This window comes from Eucalyptus grandis, chromosome 10 (assembly GCF_016545825.1).
Source record: "Eucalyptus grandis isolate ANBG69807.140 chromosome 10, ASM1654582v1, whole genome shotgun sequence".
Lineage (NCBI taxonomy): Eukaryota > Viridiplantae > Streptophyta > Magnoliopsida > Myrtales > Myrtaceae > Eucalyptus > Eucalyptus grandis.
The window spans coordinates 20075154-20091044 of NC_052621.1; the positions used below are offsets into that span (position 1 = coordinate 20075154).

Below are 15891 nucleotides of genomic sequence, written 5' to 3' on the forward strand. Positions count from 1 at the left end.
GGACAATTTCCTAGGACACAAGACTTGGCTGGCCACAGGGAGGAGACAGGTTGCGGAAAAGTAAGGTCTCGCACGACCTGGACGGCGGTTATTCGGACAAAGTAGCAGAGCAAGACAACAGACGAAGCAAGCAAAGCAGAGCAGCGACGCAAGGCTCCTCCGCTGCGTCGACAGATATATACCTTCGCTTCATCGCTAGGTCGGCGAAGCTTCCCCCGATCGCACTTCTTCTCGCTCGCCCTGTTTCCTCCCCCCAACCAAAAAATTAGGGCTTTTCTCGTCCTTCTTGCAGTCCTCCCCCCTGCGAGAGAACACAAGTGATCGCCCCCTCCGATCCAATTTCCGATTTTGAGGAGATGGGTCTCTGGGATTCCCTTCTCATCTGGCTCAGGAGGTAATTGGGTTCCCGCTCCTTGCTCTTTTTTTCTTGTTTTGCTTCCGCCGATCTGCTTGCCAGAGACCTCTGTATGCATTTGGCGGTGAGGTTCTTGATTTGGTGTAGAAGGCTGTATACTATTTATGCGCTCGTATGTCCTTGCGTATTGGTGATGGGTCTTTGGATATGTCGGGAGTAGATTTCGAGAGCTGAACCGCGTCCGGTTTGGTGCTCAAAATTTCAACTTTTTTATGGCGCCCTGGAGTTGGTGACTTCATGCGCTGATTTTCTTGATGACCTTTGACCTTTGAGGTTGATGACTTCATGTGCTACTTCCAAACAATGACTCGTTGATTTCTCATTTTTCCTCCCTATATTTGGTATTTTTTTATTTTTATTTTTAATATTTCTTGCTTCTAGCATTAGGAACAGTCCTTGACCTACTTGCATATCGGTTTTTCCCTCTCCAATTGTAGAAGGTGATGCTGAGTATGGTTGAACAGCCTAATGTGGAGTGGTCTATCCTTGAGTTAGAATTTGACTCCCATCAAATTCAATAGTCAAGCAGTAGATGAGTTGTGAGCAGAGTTTAAGAATCAAATTTAAATTTCAACTTCCCTAACATGAAACTGAACACTCACGGTGGAAGATAAATTAAGTTTTATGAGGAAAAAAACTCCCGACACGACCCGGCTCAACTTTGCACACTTAGGGTGGAAGCTATAAGCAGTAAAAACCGCCTCAGCTTATGCCCAGCAACTCTAATTTATAATGATTCATATTACACACTTTTCATGTTAAGGTAGGGTTAGCCGGACTTGCATAGCCAGAATTTTGGAAATTTGATGATGGAACACTCTTCTTTGTGCATGAGACATGATTATTGCGTTATCTTCCTAGTAACTTACCATCTGCATTTTTTAATTATTTGAATAGTCCATCATTTTGTGATGCTTCTTTTCTAATGCCACATTTTTTGGAGTATGGTGATGAACAACACTTTTATGGGAGGATCTACTTTTAGGATTCAGCAGGTGTAAGCCCTGCGTGTAGTGTCAACAATTGATGATTGCAAAAATAGCTCTCATGCATTCGTGTAAATGGTCGGATCTGAAAATCCAGCTGTGTTCCTCTTATCATGCAAACGCTTCAGAGAAAAGGAAAGGACACACCTTTATCATATATTGAATCCACACAAAGATCAACATATTATCTTCTATATGCTGCATCTTTTGTATATTGCTGACTTTGTCTTGGCCATGGCAGCTTGTTTTTCAAACAAGAAATGGAACTGTCCCTCGTAGGTCTTCAGAATGCTGGAAAAACTTCTCTTGTAAATGCTATTGCTGTGAGTAGATGCAAACTCTTTATGCTCTTTATGACAATATTGGCTACATGTTCTTGACATTCTGATTTGATGTTTGACAGACAGGAGGCTACAGTGAAGACATGATACCAACTGTCAGTGTTTGCTTTTGGAATTACTCTGAATTTGAGTACACTTGAATGTTAGGAGAAATTTCCTTGAGTAATTTGTTTATGATGTTATATGCAGGTTGGTTTCAATATGCGAAAAGTTACAAAAGGAAATGTGACAATAAAACTTTGGGACCTTGGAGGGCAGCGGAGGTTCCGCACCATGTGGGAGCGTTACTGCCGCGGGGTCTCTGCAATTGTGTAATCTCTCCTTGCGATTTCACTTTTCAATTGTCGTGCTGGAATCACATGCAAAAGTAACTTTTGAATCTTCTCCGTATGCCGCAAATTGATTATTTATATGACTCCACACAAGAGTTTGATGTTTATTAGGGTACTGAAATGGAATGCTTAGTGAACAGGATGGATGAAATCCTTGTGTGCATCATGGCCTAGAATCCACAGTTTTGTCAAAGCTTTGATGATCTGGGCCAAACATTTTGAATTGTTGCTGCTTGACTCTTAGAAGTTTTTTCTGCACTTGAGGACACGTTCAGGATCCTCTTGCTTGTTTAGAACTATGAAGGAGACATCTTAATTGGAATGTATGACTTATCCAAGGAACGGTCCATCCTTTTGATGGCAGGAGAATTGCCTTTTCTACTGTTGTTTGTTTGAATGAATGATTAATAATTTCATCCCATGAGAAACTCCGTTACTTGTGTTGTTAACATGTCGTGCTGGTTCTCTGAAAGAGACTATATGAGGAACTAATGTTAAAATTTCATTGAAAAAAATGAATGCTGCTTGGATCTGCAAGTTATTCTTGTTCCTCTATTCTAGTGGTAAATTAAATTTTTGGTGATGATGGATTATGCTACACTAGTGAAATCTTTTGATTTTTTAACTGGTCTTTCAGCTGGATTCACTTTTCTGCATATATCTTTTGACATGTGCAAAGGCAGATATGTAGTCGATGCTGCTGATAGAGACAGTGTACCTATAGCACGAAGTGAGCTGCACGATCTCTTGATTAAGCCTTCCTTGACTGGGATTCCTCTTCTGATGCTCGGTAACAAAATTGACAAGTCAGAAGCTCTTTCGAAGCAGGCATTGGTAGATCAACTGTGAGTTTGTCAAACCTTACCCGAATTGTTATGCATTTTTTACAACCAAAAAGAAAAGTTGTACTCCGTTGCCTCGAACAATCAGAGGGTCGTTTGTTTCTTAAATTAACTTCATGACTCGTTATTTGCAGAGGGCTTGAATCAATCAAAGACAGAGAGGTGTGTTGCTATATGATCTCATGCAAGGATTCCGTCAACATAGATGCTGTGATTGATTGGCTCATTAAGCACTCTAAAACTGCAAAGTGAGCAACTGTTTGGCCTAAACCTTTTTGGGTTCGATGGAAGAGTGGTTTTTGCTAGATGATTTGAGCTCGGGAGTGGAACCACGAACAAAAGCCTCTCTCTCGCGGTGGAACATGTTCTCTCTCTCTCTCTTTTTTTAAAATTATCATTTGTTATCTGCGTTCCCTAATAAGAGTTTCCGTACAGAATCTGAACTGTAGAAGCAAGTTCTCCTTGTATCGTTTTCCGATATTTAAATCAACATCACTGTGAAATGATATGTTTTCGTTGGGCTTGTGGGATCCGATGCTCCCGCATCACTAGCAAAGTCAATTTACCTAGCAAAGTCAATTTACCATACTCAGGTTTGATTTGTTCACGGTAAGTTGCAACTACTTGCTGAGAATAGAGCAAGTCATTTTGTTTTGTGTCCCTTGTTTCATCTGTTGCATTACTTCTCTTTGTTGTGTTGCCAGAATGTATAAGTATGCTCTTCAACTCTATCCCTAAAAAATACCAGAACTGATTCGAGCACTATGCCAGGACCTTGAGGCAATAGTATTTAGCAACAGTACTGTCTTCATGACAGAAAAATGTTTGATACAAAATTTACAAACATGACCTTTTGCTTGTAAATAGAAAGAAAAATTGAAAGTCAGTAAACTATTACCATGAAAAAAAAAATGAAAAAAAAAGGGGCTTATTGCACGTTGACGACAGGAAGGTCAAATAAACCAGTCATCTAAAATATATATGCCCAACAAAAAAATGAAGCAATGAATCACTCGTAATACACAGCCCAAATGTTCCGACCGCAATTGCCAAGGTAACTGATGATCCTTCATCAGTCGAATGAAGAAGAAGGCGCCGCCGCGCCTGAATCGACTGGGATCCGATGACCACTGTGCTCTTCTTGCTCGTGCAGCATGCTTGAACGGCAAATTTCCTCAATCTTGTTCACGACCTGAGCCATCGGAGGGCGTTTATCCGGGTACTGAGCAGCGCAATGCATCGCAAGCTGCAAGAGCTCGACCATGTCCTCCTCGACATCCTGGTACCTGAGTAGCTCGTCGTCGAACACTTCAGCAGTCCACTCCTCCTTGACCACCGACTGCACCCACCTCGGGAGGTCCACTCCTTCCTCGTTCAGCAGCGAATGCGTGGGCGCCTTGCCTGTCAGCAGCTCTAGCAGCAACACCCCGAAGCTGTACACATCGGCCTTTTGAGACACCTTGTGGTAGTCCGTCACCTCCGGTGCGCGATAGCCGTCGATGCGGTTGGGAGCTGCAATGAGGTTCGCAATGGGAGCAAGGCTGAAGTCGGAGACCCGGGCTTTATAGGACTTGGTGAGGAGGACGTTGGATGACTTGATGTTGCCGTGGGATGTCACGGCGTCCTGGGAGTGGAGGTGGGCGATTCCACGGGCCGCACCAAGGGCAATGTCACATCGGGTGTCCCAATTAAGTGGAGTCCTGCCGACTACGGAGTTTCCTGCGAACATTGGGCAAAGAAAGCGCATGAAGACGACGAATTGCAGAATTGCAAGATAGGATTAAGGAATTCGTGGTTAGTCGAATCCCAACCAACGGATCGAGAATTTTTTCAGTGATGTAATGATACCGTTCATGCGAGCCTGTTGATGCTCCCGGACTGGGGAAATACATACGCATGACGAACAGAGACAACGATAAAGCCAGAGCATTTGCACGCATTGAACATGAAGGAATCTCCAGTGGACGGTAAATCGCATGGTGTTCTTGAAAAGAGCAATGCTTGGGGTTTTACACAATGTTAATTGAAGCGGGTTACATCAAAATGACAGTGATAACAAGTAACGCATGGTCCAACGCTGCACTTTCAGTTCAGCATTGGGACTCGTTCCAGGCTTTGGTCAAAGCGAATAATGCAGGGTAAGAAGTTAGCTATGTGCGGCCTAGAACTGTCCATGGAAGTCAACCTCCCCCAACTCCGAAAATTACGGATTTAGAACTCGAATCCCAACGTAGCCATGAGGTCTCTTTAAGAGCATCAGACAACTCGCTGAAGTCCCGCAATAGCAGCTTCAGAGTGGTGTTCTAAATGCAGGTAAAAAGGGAGCTACTACATCTCCGAGGATTAAAAGCAACTATTACAATCACTTTAAGTCCAGAGCTCAGGTGGATTAGGACATGAATCATGTTTCAAACGATTATTCAATCCTTAGCTTTTCGAGGTGCTCAAATTGCATCTTAGACTACACACCGAAGACTAAATCACCCTCCATCGAAAAGCGTTTTCACATGGGTATTTAAAGATGAAATCTCGTTAACGAATGTGGACATCTCCTGTCATCGGCGACAGTGACGAGTTCTCTCAGGAATTTGATGAAACCCATGTCAGCTCAGGTTGCGAACTAACATGCACTTAGCACTTACTGATGTATGCAGAAACCGTGACAACGGAGACACGAAAACAGATGATGAAAAGCGAAGAAGAATAAGAGGCGAGTGTACGGATGCTCACCATGTAAAAGCGCGGACAGGCTTCCGATGGGCAGGTACTCGTAAACGAGAAGCCTCTCGTCCTTGTTGTAGTAATAGGCCCTCAGCCCCACCAGGTTCTCGTGCTCCACCGCCCCGGTCTGCCTCATCCTCTCCCTGAACTCCGCCTCCCCCACGCTCAAGTCCTTCAGCCTCTTCACCGCTACGGTTATCCCCGTCTCCAGCGTCGCCTTGTACGTCGTCCCGAACGTCCCCCTCCCCAGCACCTCCGCCGACGCCCGCAGCAGGTCCTCCAGGTCGAACGCCGCCACCGCATCCCCCTTCCCGAAGAACACCAAGCTCTTGTTGACGCTCTTGTCGCCACTGATGACCGCGGCGCTGCTTGCCTTGGGCTCGCCGACGCTCTTGGCTTCACGGGTCTGCGCGATGTCGGCTTCGGCCCCCCTGGCCGCTTGGGATTCCAGCGATTTGGGCTTCTCGCCGCCGCCACGGCTCTTGCGACGGCACAAGATGATAAGAACGAGGAGAATCAGGAAGAGCCCGATGACGGAGCCGATCACAATCCCGGCGATGGCTCCGCCGGATAGCTTATTGCCGTTGCCAGTGGCGTTGCAAGACTGGAGCGGGGGCCCGCAGAGCGAGTTCCCTGCGAAGGCGGACGGTGGCTTGGTCGAGAGCGCTGACGGGATCGGCCCGGTCAGCTGGTTGGACGAGACATTGAACTGGTCGAGGGTCAGGTTCAGGTCCGGGATCGGCCCGGTGAACTGATTATCCTCCAGAAACAGGGTCTTGAGCCGGGTGAGGTTGCCGAACGCCGGGGGGATCTCGCCGGACAATTTGTTGGAGGCGAGGTTGAGGCGGACGAGGTTCGGGAGGGCGAACAGGGAGGGCGGCAGCCCGCCGGAGAAGGAGTTGCTCTGGAGGTAGAGGTTGCGGAGCTCGGAGAGGGAAGCGAGGTCGGGGAGGGGCCCCGAGAGCGAGTTGGAGTGAAACGAGATGGTCTGAAGCTGGGTGAGGTTGGCGATGGTGCCGGCCGGGATGCCCCCGGCGAGGCCCATCGCGGGGAACCGGAGCTCGATGACCTTCTGCCGGGCCGAGTCGCAGAAGACGCCGGTCCAGTCGCAGGGCGGGAGGGAGAGATTCCAGAGCAGGGGGCGGCCGCCGACGGCGGAGCGTAGGGCGAGGAGCGCCCCCTTGTCGGAGTCGAGATCGGACCGGGCGACGTCCAAGAAGCAGCAGGAGGACAGCGCAAGAACGAGGAGGAGGGGGGCGGCGGCGGCGACGGAGGACATTCTTGGCGGGTACCCAGAAGACAGTCTCGCGGACACTCTCGGGGGCCGAGGAGAGAGGGAGACGAAGACCATCGCCGGACGACGAAGGCGGCGGCGGCGATCTTCTGTTTAAAAATCCCTCCTTTGCACTGCTTCTAATCGCCTCTTTCGCAGCGGAGGCCGAACGGGAATTCGCAGATCAACCGCGGACCTTTTCTCGATCGCTATCACATCCTCCTCCTCAAAGCATTAAATTCCTTGCACGTTTTTTTACCCCTTACGACACCCTCCTCGATCTCGTTGTCCCTCGTCGCTTCGGAAAGTACTTTAATGTCCACACGCACAAACCCTACAAAAACCTTAAAATATTTCCCGCCCGCCGATCGCGCGGGGCGCCGGTTTTGATCTTTTCTTTTCCTCGCCGATCAGCTTCGGGACCACGACTTGTATCGTCGCCGCCGGGGTGATCGGGACTTACGAATTGGGTTATTTTTATATGGTGTCGGAGCTTGAAAAAGACAAGGCTTCGAGTCTGGATGGAGGGACGAAGAACGTTCCGAATGGAGTCGGGGGTCTTGTGCAGATTCCAACATTGTTTGACGGGGACAAAATCTGCAAGCTGGACCGCTTTCGTTCCCACATTAAATCTAATTTCGGGATCATGCTAATTGCTAGTTCGATTGAGGAGCTAATCGCTTTCTTAATTACTTCCAGCTTTGACTTGGGCGGGTGGTTCCTCCATCTCGGCACCCACCGTCTTCCCACCAAACGATCTTTGACAATCCCCCCTCAAAAAAAAAAAAAAAAAAAAAAAACGAAATTCCCATTTTGAACAGTGCAAATTTGTGCTTTTTGGAGCGATCTCAAAAGAATGCGTAGATACAATCATTCGAATTCATATCGTGATAGATAAAAATAAACTAACTATATTGGGGGAAGATCCTATCAAAAAGATATGAACTATCTCCCGGGATATGTCCATGTCCGTTATTTCATCCTACTAATACCCTCAGATACTTATTGGTGATATCCAAAAATAAACCTTCTAGCATAGTTCCATCACGATTCAATTATGATTCAAATACATGTAGTGTTCGAGAAAAACGAATCCCCTTAAAACTATCATAATGAAAGTCTCATAGAAAGTCGTGAGCTTTTTCTCGTGGGACATCAATACTCCAATTACGTACCCACGGCCTCAAAAGTACCATTCGTCAAAATTCTATCAGGATGGTCATCTAGCCACTTTGGACTGATGCATAGCCGAAATTAGTTTTTGTAGCATTATCCCTAAATAAATAATTGGCATGAAGACTAGTATAAGCTAACACAGAAAAGATGCATTCCCTCCCACCATACAAATTTTCCAGCACTAACATCAAAAAATGCCACCATAATAACCAGCACTGAGCGTTTCTTGAATCTTAATTTTCTTGAATCTTGATTAGCACTCAAGATTCAAATGAGTTAGGTCGTCGGTCGTAGGTATGTAATTAATCTATTATTATTTTTTCTCTTTTATACATTCAAACTATATGAGAAATTGGTCGTACTCTAGGCTAATCACCCAATGAATGTTAGAAATTGGGTGGACCTTTTGTTCAACTATCAATTTTTTCCATGGACCCCCACCATTCTACTGACAAGTTGAAACTCCTTAAAAGGCTTAAGGAGGAATCATGCGGCAGAATTGTCTTGGGGTGGGAGACCTTGTGCTCTCTTATGTATCCTCTCTCTATTAGGGAGATAAAAATAGACGGGGAATTTAGGAGTCCTATGATGGGAAAGGTATACTTCACGTCAGAGCATGCTCCGGCTACCACTGAATAGGTTGATATAATAGCCATCCACGCGTGGGGTGAATAGGGGTGGGTGAAATGCCCACTGTAGAGCTAGCATGTCTAACAACAACTGCTTGCAACTGCAGGTTTGTAATTAATCTATTATTGTTTTTCTCTTTTATAAATTGAAACTATACGAGAAATTGGCCGTCCACTAGGCTAGTCGTCCAATGAATGTTATAAATTGGGTGGACCTTTTGTTCACCTATCAATTTTTTCCATGGACCCCACCATTCTCCTGACAAGTTGAAAGAGCTGGACACAAATTATTTTTTATTAAAAGAATTTAATTTTGTCAACGAGCGAAGGTGATAAGCCAAAGTGGCAAATCATATACGTACCATCACTTTCGGCAATACAGGTCAAGAAATGCATTATCAGCTTGAAATTTATAAAAAAAAAAAAAAAAGACCAAAAAAACAGAACTTTGATTGTGGTATTCAGTCAATTCTTGAATGTTACTGGAAAGATTTGTTTTATGTAACATACTCTATGTTTGGAAGATACGAGATATCTAGAAATATATCCTTTCGCTTTTATGACTCGGCCTCCCCAAGATATATTAAGATATTAGATATGTGAAAATACTCTTTTCATTCCATAGCAAATGTTTGGTCACGCCAGCTGGCTCTAGGTGACTGCCAATGTCATCGATACCCAGATTTGGACACCCTCACCTAGGGTCAAGGACCTCTGCTGCCCCTCCGATGATGGGTGGTGGCAGCGCCCCACCAGCATGGCCCTGCCCTACACTTTTCTCTCTCTCTCTTCTCTCTCCCTCTCTAATTTTGTTTTTTAAAATAAAATATTAGCTTTTTAAAGTTTTTTAATATGATTTAAATAAGATTTAAAAAAGAAAACAATAAAAAAAATTGCCAAATAAGAGAGAGAAATTAATTTAAAAATACCACGTTAGTATTTTACGTTAAAAAAATTGATAGTACTAATTTTTGGACTTAATTGCACATATTTGATAAGTTTTAGAACTTGATTGCATTTTTTACAAATTTTAGGATTCAATTATACTTTCATGATAAGTTTTAGGATTTCTAATGAACTTATCCCATATATTAATAGATAACAAATTGAATACTAGTTTTTATTAAGTTCTTACCCACTAAGGAATAGTGAATATTGTTGAAAGGTTTTGATAACATAATCGAGATTTTATTCCTTATTTAATATCTTATCAATTAAACAAAAATGCAACCCAATTTTTTGTCTTGCCGCATTAAGAGATTTTTGTTTCAAAATAATATGACGAAGCCAAGAAAGTTGACTTTTGGTCAACATCCCCAGGACCACCAGACGCTGGCCAGAATTTGCCCGATGCGTAGGGAAATGGTAAGCGCGTCCTTTTGGTGCGATTTTCTAACTTACTTCTTTCTTCCTCATATCTCGGTGCCATAAATTTTCTGACTTACTTCTTTTTTTCCTCAGATCTCGGTGCGATAAATTTTTTAACTTACTTCTTTGTTCCTTAGATCTCGGCACGATTAAATAAAACGACTGAAATCGGTGAGTTTGACCGGGGCTAATCACATTTGGATTGATTTCATGCCAATCTACCAGACATGATTGATAATTGCGTTGTGTTCATGTCAAACTTGCTAGACATGAAGTTGGCTCATCTAAATCCGTTCACCACGAATATTTAAAAGACTGTATTGTCCATGTCATTCACTTTCAATAATTTAACTTGATGATAATTCATTGACTAAAAATTATTGGGATGTGGTTCATATTTTCCATCGATAGGAAGGCAGGGAGTGGTCTCACTCGATCCTAATAGGAACACGGTCTTGCTTATATTTTTTATTTTCTTGTAATTGTGCGCCGAATCCTAACAAGAACATGTATTTTAATTTGATTTGACAACATTGTTGTAAATTGTCGACATATCCTATGGGAAACTTAGGATATTTCCCATCAGATTCATGCAACCATCTCACTCCCCAAATCCATAACTTGATCAAGAAATTCGCGGGTCGTGTTGTGCCACCCTACTAATTTTCAAGTCGCATTTGTGTTTCTTAAACCGACACCATTGACTAGCCCGCCAATTTTTATGTCTCGCTCAGTTCGACTTGTACAGTGCTCTACAATACACAAAAACGACAGCAACATCACCTGCAAACACGAATAACCCCTCCCCTCAACTCCCGGACGCTCAAGATCTTCCTCAATTTGAAAATAGGGAGGGGAATATATTCTCCAGAAGAGCGAGGGAGCATGGAATCTTCTGTTCCGACAAGACGAACATATGCTTCTGGCGGACGTGGCCTGGAGATTTGCAGGCTCAGGCTGTTCCTGAAGTTCGGCGGGACAATGATGAGACGAATGATTGCCGACCAATTGATGAATGAGTTTGGCAACGCAAAGGCCGGTGGGACTACCGTCAATGGATTTTCATAATCAAGCGCGACTTTAGGAACGTTTTCACGTGCCCAATTCATTTTCTTGCTTAAGTATTTGTGGAGATGAGATCACAGGATCTTCTGCGTTTGGTGACGGCTTGGTAATGGTCGGGGCGTTTATGAAGAGACAAAAGATAAATGAATGGGCCACGTAGAATTCTATCCAATTCATCGTAACCGCCGGAGATAATTATCAAAAAAATTCTCTAACCTATTATACAAATATCAATTTAGTCTTAAACTTTTTTAAATTATCAGTTTAGTCTTAAATCTTTTGATAATTTATCCATGTGGTCTTTCTGGTTAATTTTAGCCAAAAATATTTGATATGGGCGTTGGGTATCTTATGTGAAATGGCCAACATGAACAATTTTTGTAATTTTCTAAAATTTTCTGAAATTTTATATTTTTCTCTTAACCTCTATCTATCATCGACCAACAGGAAAAAAAGGGAACTAAGGAAATGAAAAGAAAAAAGCAAAGACAAAATAAAAATTGTAAAAGATTAAAAAAAATTAGAAAATTGTCCACATCAGTGCGGGTCAAAATTAGCAATAGATAGTTTATGACTAAATTAATCAAATTAAAAAAATTATGATTGAATTGGTATTCATACAATAAGTTTATGATCTTTTTTGGTAATTTTCCCACCAAAGTAATTATATATAAAGACATCCCTAAGACTTATTATATATCAACTTATCTATAGGCAACCTTATGTCAACCAAATCTCAGAGGGGCTCGATAGCTTAATTTGGAAACGGAAGATCCTGTGTCCACGTTATAACATCTCTCCACTCAAAGTGACCTTATAGGCTAGCCCGTGACCTCGAAGGTGGACCTTAACCGATTGAACTCAGCTTATCTTACCGGCTTGTTAGATTAGGTGGGTCTAGGCTGGCCCGAACGCCTTACTAGGCTCGTGATCAGTTCTATTGGGCATCAGATACGGCTTTCCCATCGATCAATCTTTAAAGCTATCCTTAAAAATTGAGAGATCAGCTTTGTTTCGTCTTTCATTCTTAAAACAACTACATGGGCCCAAGTGCCAATAAAGTTTAGGGCGATGAGTTGATGCACATGTTGGTAATCCATGTGTGCAGAATTAACTTCTGTCTACATGGTCGATATTTCTTTGTCTTGGTCTAAATGTTTCCTACATTCATTTGGGAGGTTATTTTGCGTATGCACAATAGTCGCCGATATGATATAACCAATCGATCACATTAGCTATGTGTAAGGGCAGGTCTAAAGACGTTCTTTTTGTCCCCTAGTGGGGGAAAATTTGATCCCGTGATGACAACTAAATCGAGCGTATTTGTTCCGGCGATTGTAGTTGCTCTTTTCTCGTGCTCAACAAGTTAGATATTGAATGTTTTGCATTTTTGTTCATCTAGAAGCTGGATTTTTATGATTTTAAGATTTTTTTTTTTATCAAGCTTGGTCAACTTTGGAACAAATTGAGAAGGAAAATTGATTGGCTTTGCCACGTCTTTTGGGAAATTTTAGTGGGCCAAAATTTATCTCCTAAGTCGAAATGGAATAGAAATTAAGAATTTTCTAACGGTTTTTAAATATCAGAGGACCTAGTGGGGGCTCACAATTGAATGCATAATTTCCGTCTCTCTCGGATAGATAGAATCAATCTCACGTGTCCAATTAATATACGACTTCGACTTACAGATTCAAAATGACTTGGTCCAGTCCACGAGAAATAGTCAAGATTGTGACCATTTTGACTTACGTAAATTGCACTTATACATAAATCAAGAATCCTCGACCCAATTCGTGTGATGGAAAAGTAAAAGTCTAAAAAGAAAAATGCAATTGCATTACTTACACATACAATAGAACTCATAAATTTATATGCACAACAAATAAGCAACAGCTGATGAGGGATGGCTCTAATTCAAAAGTAAACAGAACACCATGCATAAAAGGGACAGTTCCTCCTCCACTACCAGATGAGACACTGCAACTTTATGTGAAGTGGAGAGCAAAGCCACCACCTTTTTTTTTTTTGCCCCTTTCACTAAAATGTATAGCGACATAAAACATTCATCATTATTTCCCATCTTTCCCAAGGTCACCAAGCCCTTCATAGGCTTCCGCATCTTTTGCTTTTTGGGATGATTTGCATGTAAAGCCAGTACTCAAAAGGCAATGTCAGGGGAACAGCAGTCATCATAAGGAGAAAAAAAGAGGAAATAAAGAAGCAAAAGGGAGGGGCCACTCAAAAGCAAGAGCAATTCAAAGCGTTCTTTGGGATTTTGATTGGAGGAGATGCAAAGTCACTTACCTGCATGAGAAGAAACGCCATTGAATTATATGGAATGATCGATAAATTCAGTTGAGATGAAGAAAATTAAAAGATTTAGAAGATGGGTATTTCAAATTTTACCATTTCCTTCAACAACTTTTTTGGCGAAGGCGATGAAAATGATGAGGAGAGCCACTCCAGCTAATAACCCAACAATGATGGCAAATGTCTTTGTTCCCTCATCAGGGCTTTTACCTGCAAATCATTCCAAAATCCCAATTCGACAATTGATTGGCTGATTTCAATTGCATTCAATTTATCCTCCTTTTCTAGGAAAGAGTTGGTATCTTATATGGTAAATTGATTTAATCTATACTTTTAAGAGAATAGCTCACCCTCATGGGCTTGAGGATACACATGTTGTCCAGCTCCACCGGTCGAATACCTCGCATAACATTTGCCCAAAAACATGTCTCCGTAGCTCGCCGTGCTGCATTCGCTCTTCAGCCGCCCAATCGCCTCCGACAAGCAGTCTTGACACTCCCCCGCGCTCAAATCCCCGACACACTGGGCCAAACCCTGCACCTCCCCCGACCCGCCAGCCCTGTACAGCCCGCCCTCGCTTGCCAGGTTCGCTAGGACCGCATCTCTCTGGCCCATGGGCCCAGCCTCATACCCGTCCGAGGGACCGCATTTCTTCATAACCACAGTCTTGTCCTCCACTCCGAGGAACGAATCATTGTCATACTTCACATAGCAACCCTCGAGCTGCACGGCCCCGCCGCATGTTTTCGAGCACAGCTCGCCGGCTCTGGTCACTGCGCGCGTGACGCACGCGGCGCAGTCCGGCATCGACAGGTCGCCGCGACATTGGTAGAGGCCGTAGATGACATCCTGCTGGCTTGGACCCTCGACGGTGAAGTTGTTGTAGGAGGAGAAGGTGGCCGAGTTGAGAAGCGAGGTGAGGAGTGAGTCGAGGTTCGACTCATAAGCCGAGCCAGGCACGTAACGTTGCTGGGTGCATCCGCCGAAGAGGAAGGTGCCCGCGGGAGACAAGGCATGGGAAGGAATGAACGAGAGGGAGAGGAGGAGGAGGAATGTGAAGAGGGAATGAGCAAGAGTTGATCTTGCCATGCCAGTGAACATGAGTTTGTGCTTCGTGGGCGTTCGTGCGTGACTGCGAGAGAGAGAGAGGATTGGAGGATATGCGAGAGGATCTGCACCAGACACACCCACACAAAAAAGAATGTAAGTAAATTGAGTGGATCGAAGAGTGTGAGACTATAAAGGTACTCGTGTCATTATTAAGATGGAGATCCTGTTGTCCTGTAGCATAAAGCAAAAGAAAAGGGGAGGAAAAGTCTTTTTCTTTTCTTTTTTACCTTTCCAAAAACAAAAAGCTGTAACAATCTTGTACATAATGGGTAAATATGATGTCATTCAGGTTAGATTTACATGCTTTTAAGGAGGAAATATGTTTGATATTAGAAAATGTAAAGTATCGACCGCTATAAGTCAAAACTAGCACAAGATATTGGAAGTAAAAGTCATGCGGAACCCTCTTTATTCACAAAGCTGATTTTCTTGTTCGATGATAAGGACGCCACTCACTTTGACATCTTTTAGAATAGTCATAGCGTAATGACAACAAAATCCACTTAAATAAGTTAATTCAAACTCATTAAATATTTTAACAATCATACGCGGAATCGAACATAGGATATGCAAAGTTATAGAAGAGTGAAAATCCATGCATAAAGAACCCAACGAAGTATAGAAAAAAGAGAAATGCCTATAATATAAGATTTGTATATTCAATTGGTGTATCCAATAATATGCGACGATCTATAAATATTTATTTAACTTAGCAGGTTTATTTAAGCACACAAAAATGCTTGGTAAGAAAATTCACTGCACGAATAGGACATGTGGCATTCTAAAAAAAAAATTACAGAAAATGATGAATTAAACTTAACATAAGAAAAAAAAAAGAAATGGATTTTCCAGTGTAGTTGCCTTTTCTAAAAGAGTAAATCTAAACCATGTCATCTTGATTTAGTATCGAACTCCAGCGAAGCAAAATTTGCTATCCAAACTACATAAGCTGAAAATGTTATAACCCGAACTGGATCATCAGGCTAACAAAAGATTCACCTATGATTTCGTTTAATTTCTCGAAGTTGAGTTTAGAAATATCACTACCATGAACCCGAGATAAAGAATTTATAGCATCCAAGTTCGAGCTTAAATTTATTTATAAGTTGATCGTAATCAAGTCTAGCTTGAATATGTCCATTTTCTAGTCTAGTTGAGATGGAACCGAATATCAAACAACTAGTATGCGAGCCAAGTGGAGCTTGAACTTAGTATTATTTCGGTTCCACTCGACCCGATAACACCATGACTCTCCAAAAAAGCCACAGATATGTTAGAGGGGAAAAATACATTAGAACTAGAAGAGTATTTCGATTTTTTTGG

General features: G+C 42.8%; 3 protein-coding genes across 3 annotated transcripts; 1 reads left to right on the plus strand and 2 right to left on the minus strand.

Moving 5' to 3' along the window:
* Positions 1-3483, plus strand: LOC104422167 (ADP-ribosylation factor-like protein 8c). The gene is made up of 6 exons (XM_010034417.3): positions 1-394; positions 1643-1724; positions 1805-1837; positions 1932-2053; positions 2758-2919; positions 3051-3483. Exons 1-6 carry the CDS (start codon positions 357-359, stop codon positions 3166-3168), a joined length of 555 nt encoding a protein of 184 aa, XP_010032719.1. The 5' UTR covers positions 1-356; the 3' UTR covers positions 3169-3483.
* Positions 3484-3667: 184 nt separating this feature from the next.
* On the minus strand, positions 3668-7557 carry LOC104422166 (probable inactive receptor kinase At3g02880). The gene is made up of 2 exons (XM_010034416.3): positions 5647-7557; positions 3668-4635 (listed from the first exon to the last, which is right to left on the minus strand). Exons 1-2 carry the CDS (start codon positions 6986-6988, stop codon positions 3989-3991), a joined length of 1989 nt encoding a protein of 662 aa, XP_010032718.2. The 5' UTR covers positions 6989-7557; the 3' UTR covers positions 3668-3988.
* Positions 7558-12963: 5406 nt separating this feature from the next.
* On the minus strand, positions 12964-14670 carry LOC104422168 (plasmodesmata-located protein 7). The gene is made up of 3 exons (XM_010034419.3): positions 13809-14670; positions 13555-13668; positions 12964-13452 (listed from the first exon to the last, which is right to left on the minus strand). Exons 1-3 carry the CDS (start codon positions 14557-14559, stop codon positions 13445-13447), a joined length of 873 nt encoding a protein of 290 aa, XP_010032721.2. The 5' UTR covers positions 14560-14670; the 3' UTR covers positions 12964-13444.
* Between the last annotated feature and the right edge of the window lie 1221 nt (positions 14671-15891).

Coding starts and splice junctions, on each gene's coding strand:
- LOC104422167 (XM_010034417.3), top strand. CDS start 357: ATGGGTCTCTGGGATTCCCTTCTCATCTGGCTCAGGAG. Junction 395..1,642: donor CTTCTCATCTGGCTCAGGAG/GTAATTGGGTTC, acceptor TGGCCATGGCAG/CTTGTTTTTCAAACAAGAAA. Junction 2,920..3,050: donor CAGGCATTGGTAGATCAACT/GTGAGTTTGTCA, acceptor CGTTATTTGCAG/AGGGCTTGAATCAATCAAAG.
- LOC104422166 (XM_010034416.3), bottom strand. CDS start 6,988: ATGGTCTTCGTCTCCCTCTCTCCTCGGCCCCCGAGAGTGTCCGCGAGA. Junction 4,636..5,646: donor CCTGTCCGCGCTTTTACATG/GTGAGCATCCGT, acceptor CAATGTTCGCAG/GAAACTCCGTAGTCGGCAGG.
- LOC104422168 (XM_010034419.3), bottom strand. CDS start 14,559: ATGTTCACTGGCATGGCAAGATCAACTCTTGCTCATTCCCTCTTCACA. Junction 13,669..13,808: donor GTATCCTCAAGCCCATGAGG/GTGAGCTATTCT, acceptor AATGATTTGCAG/GTAAAAGCCCTGATGAGGGA.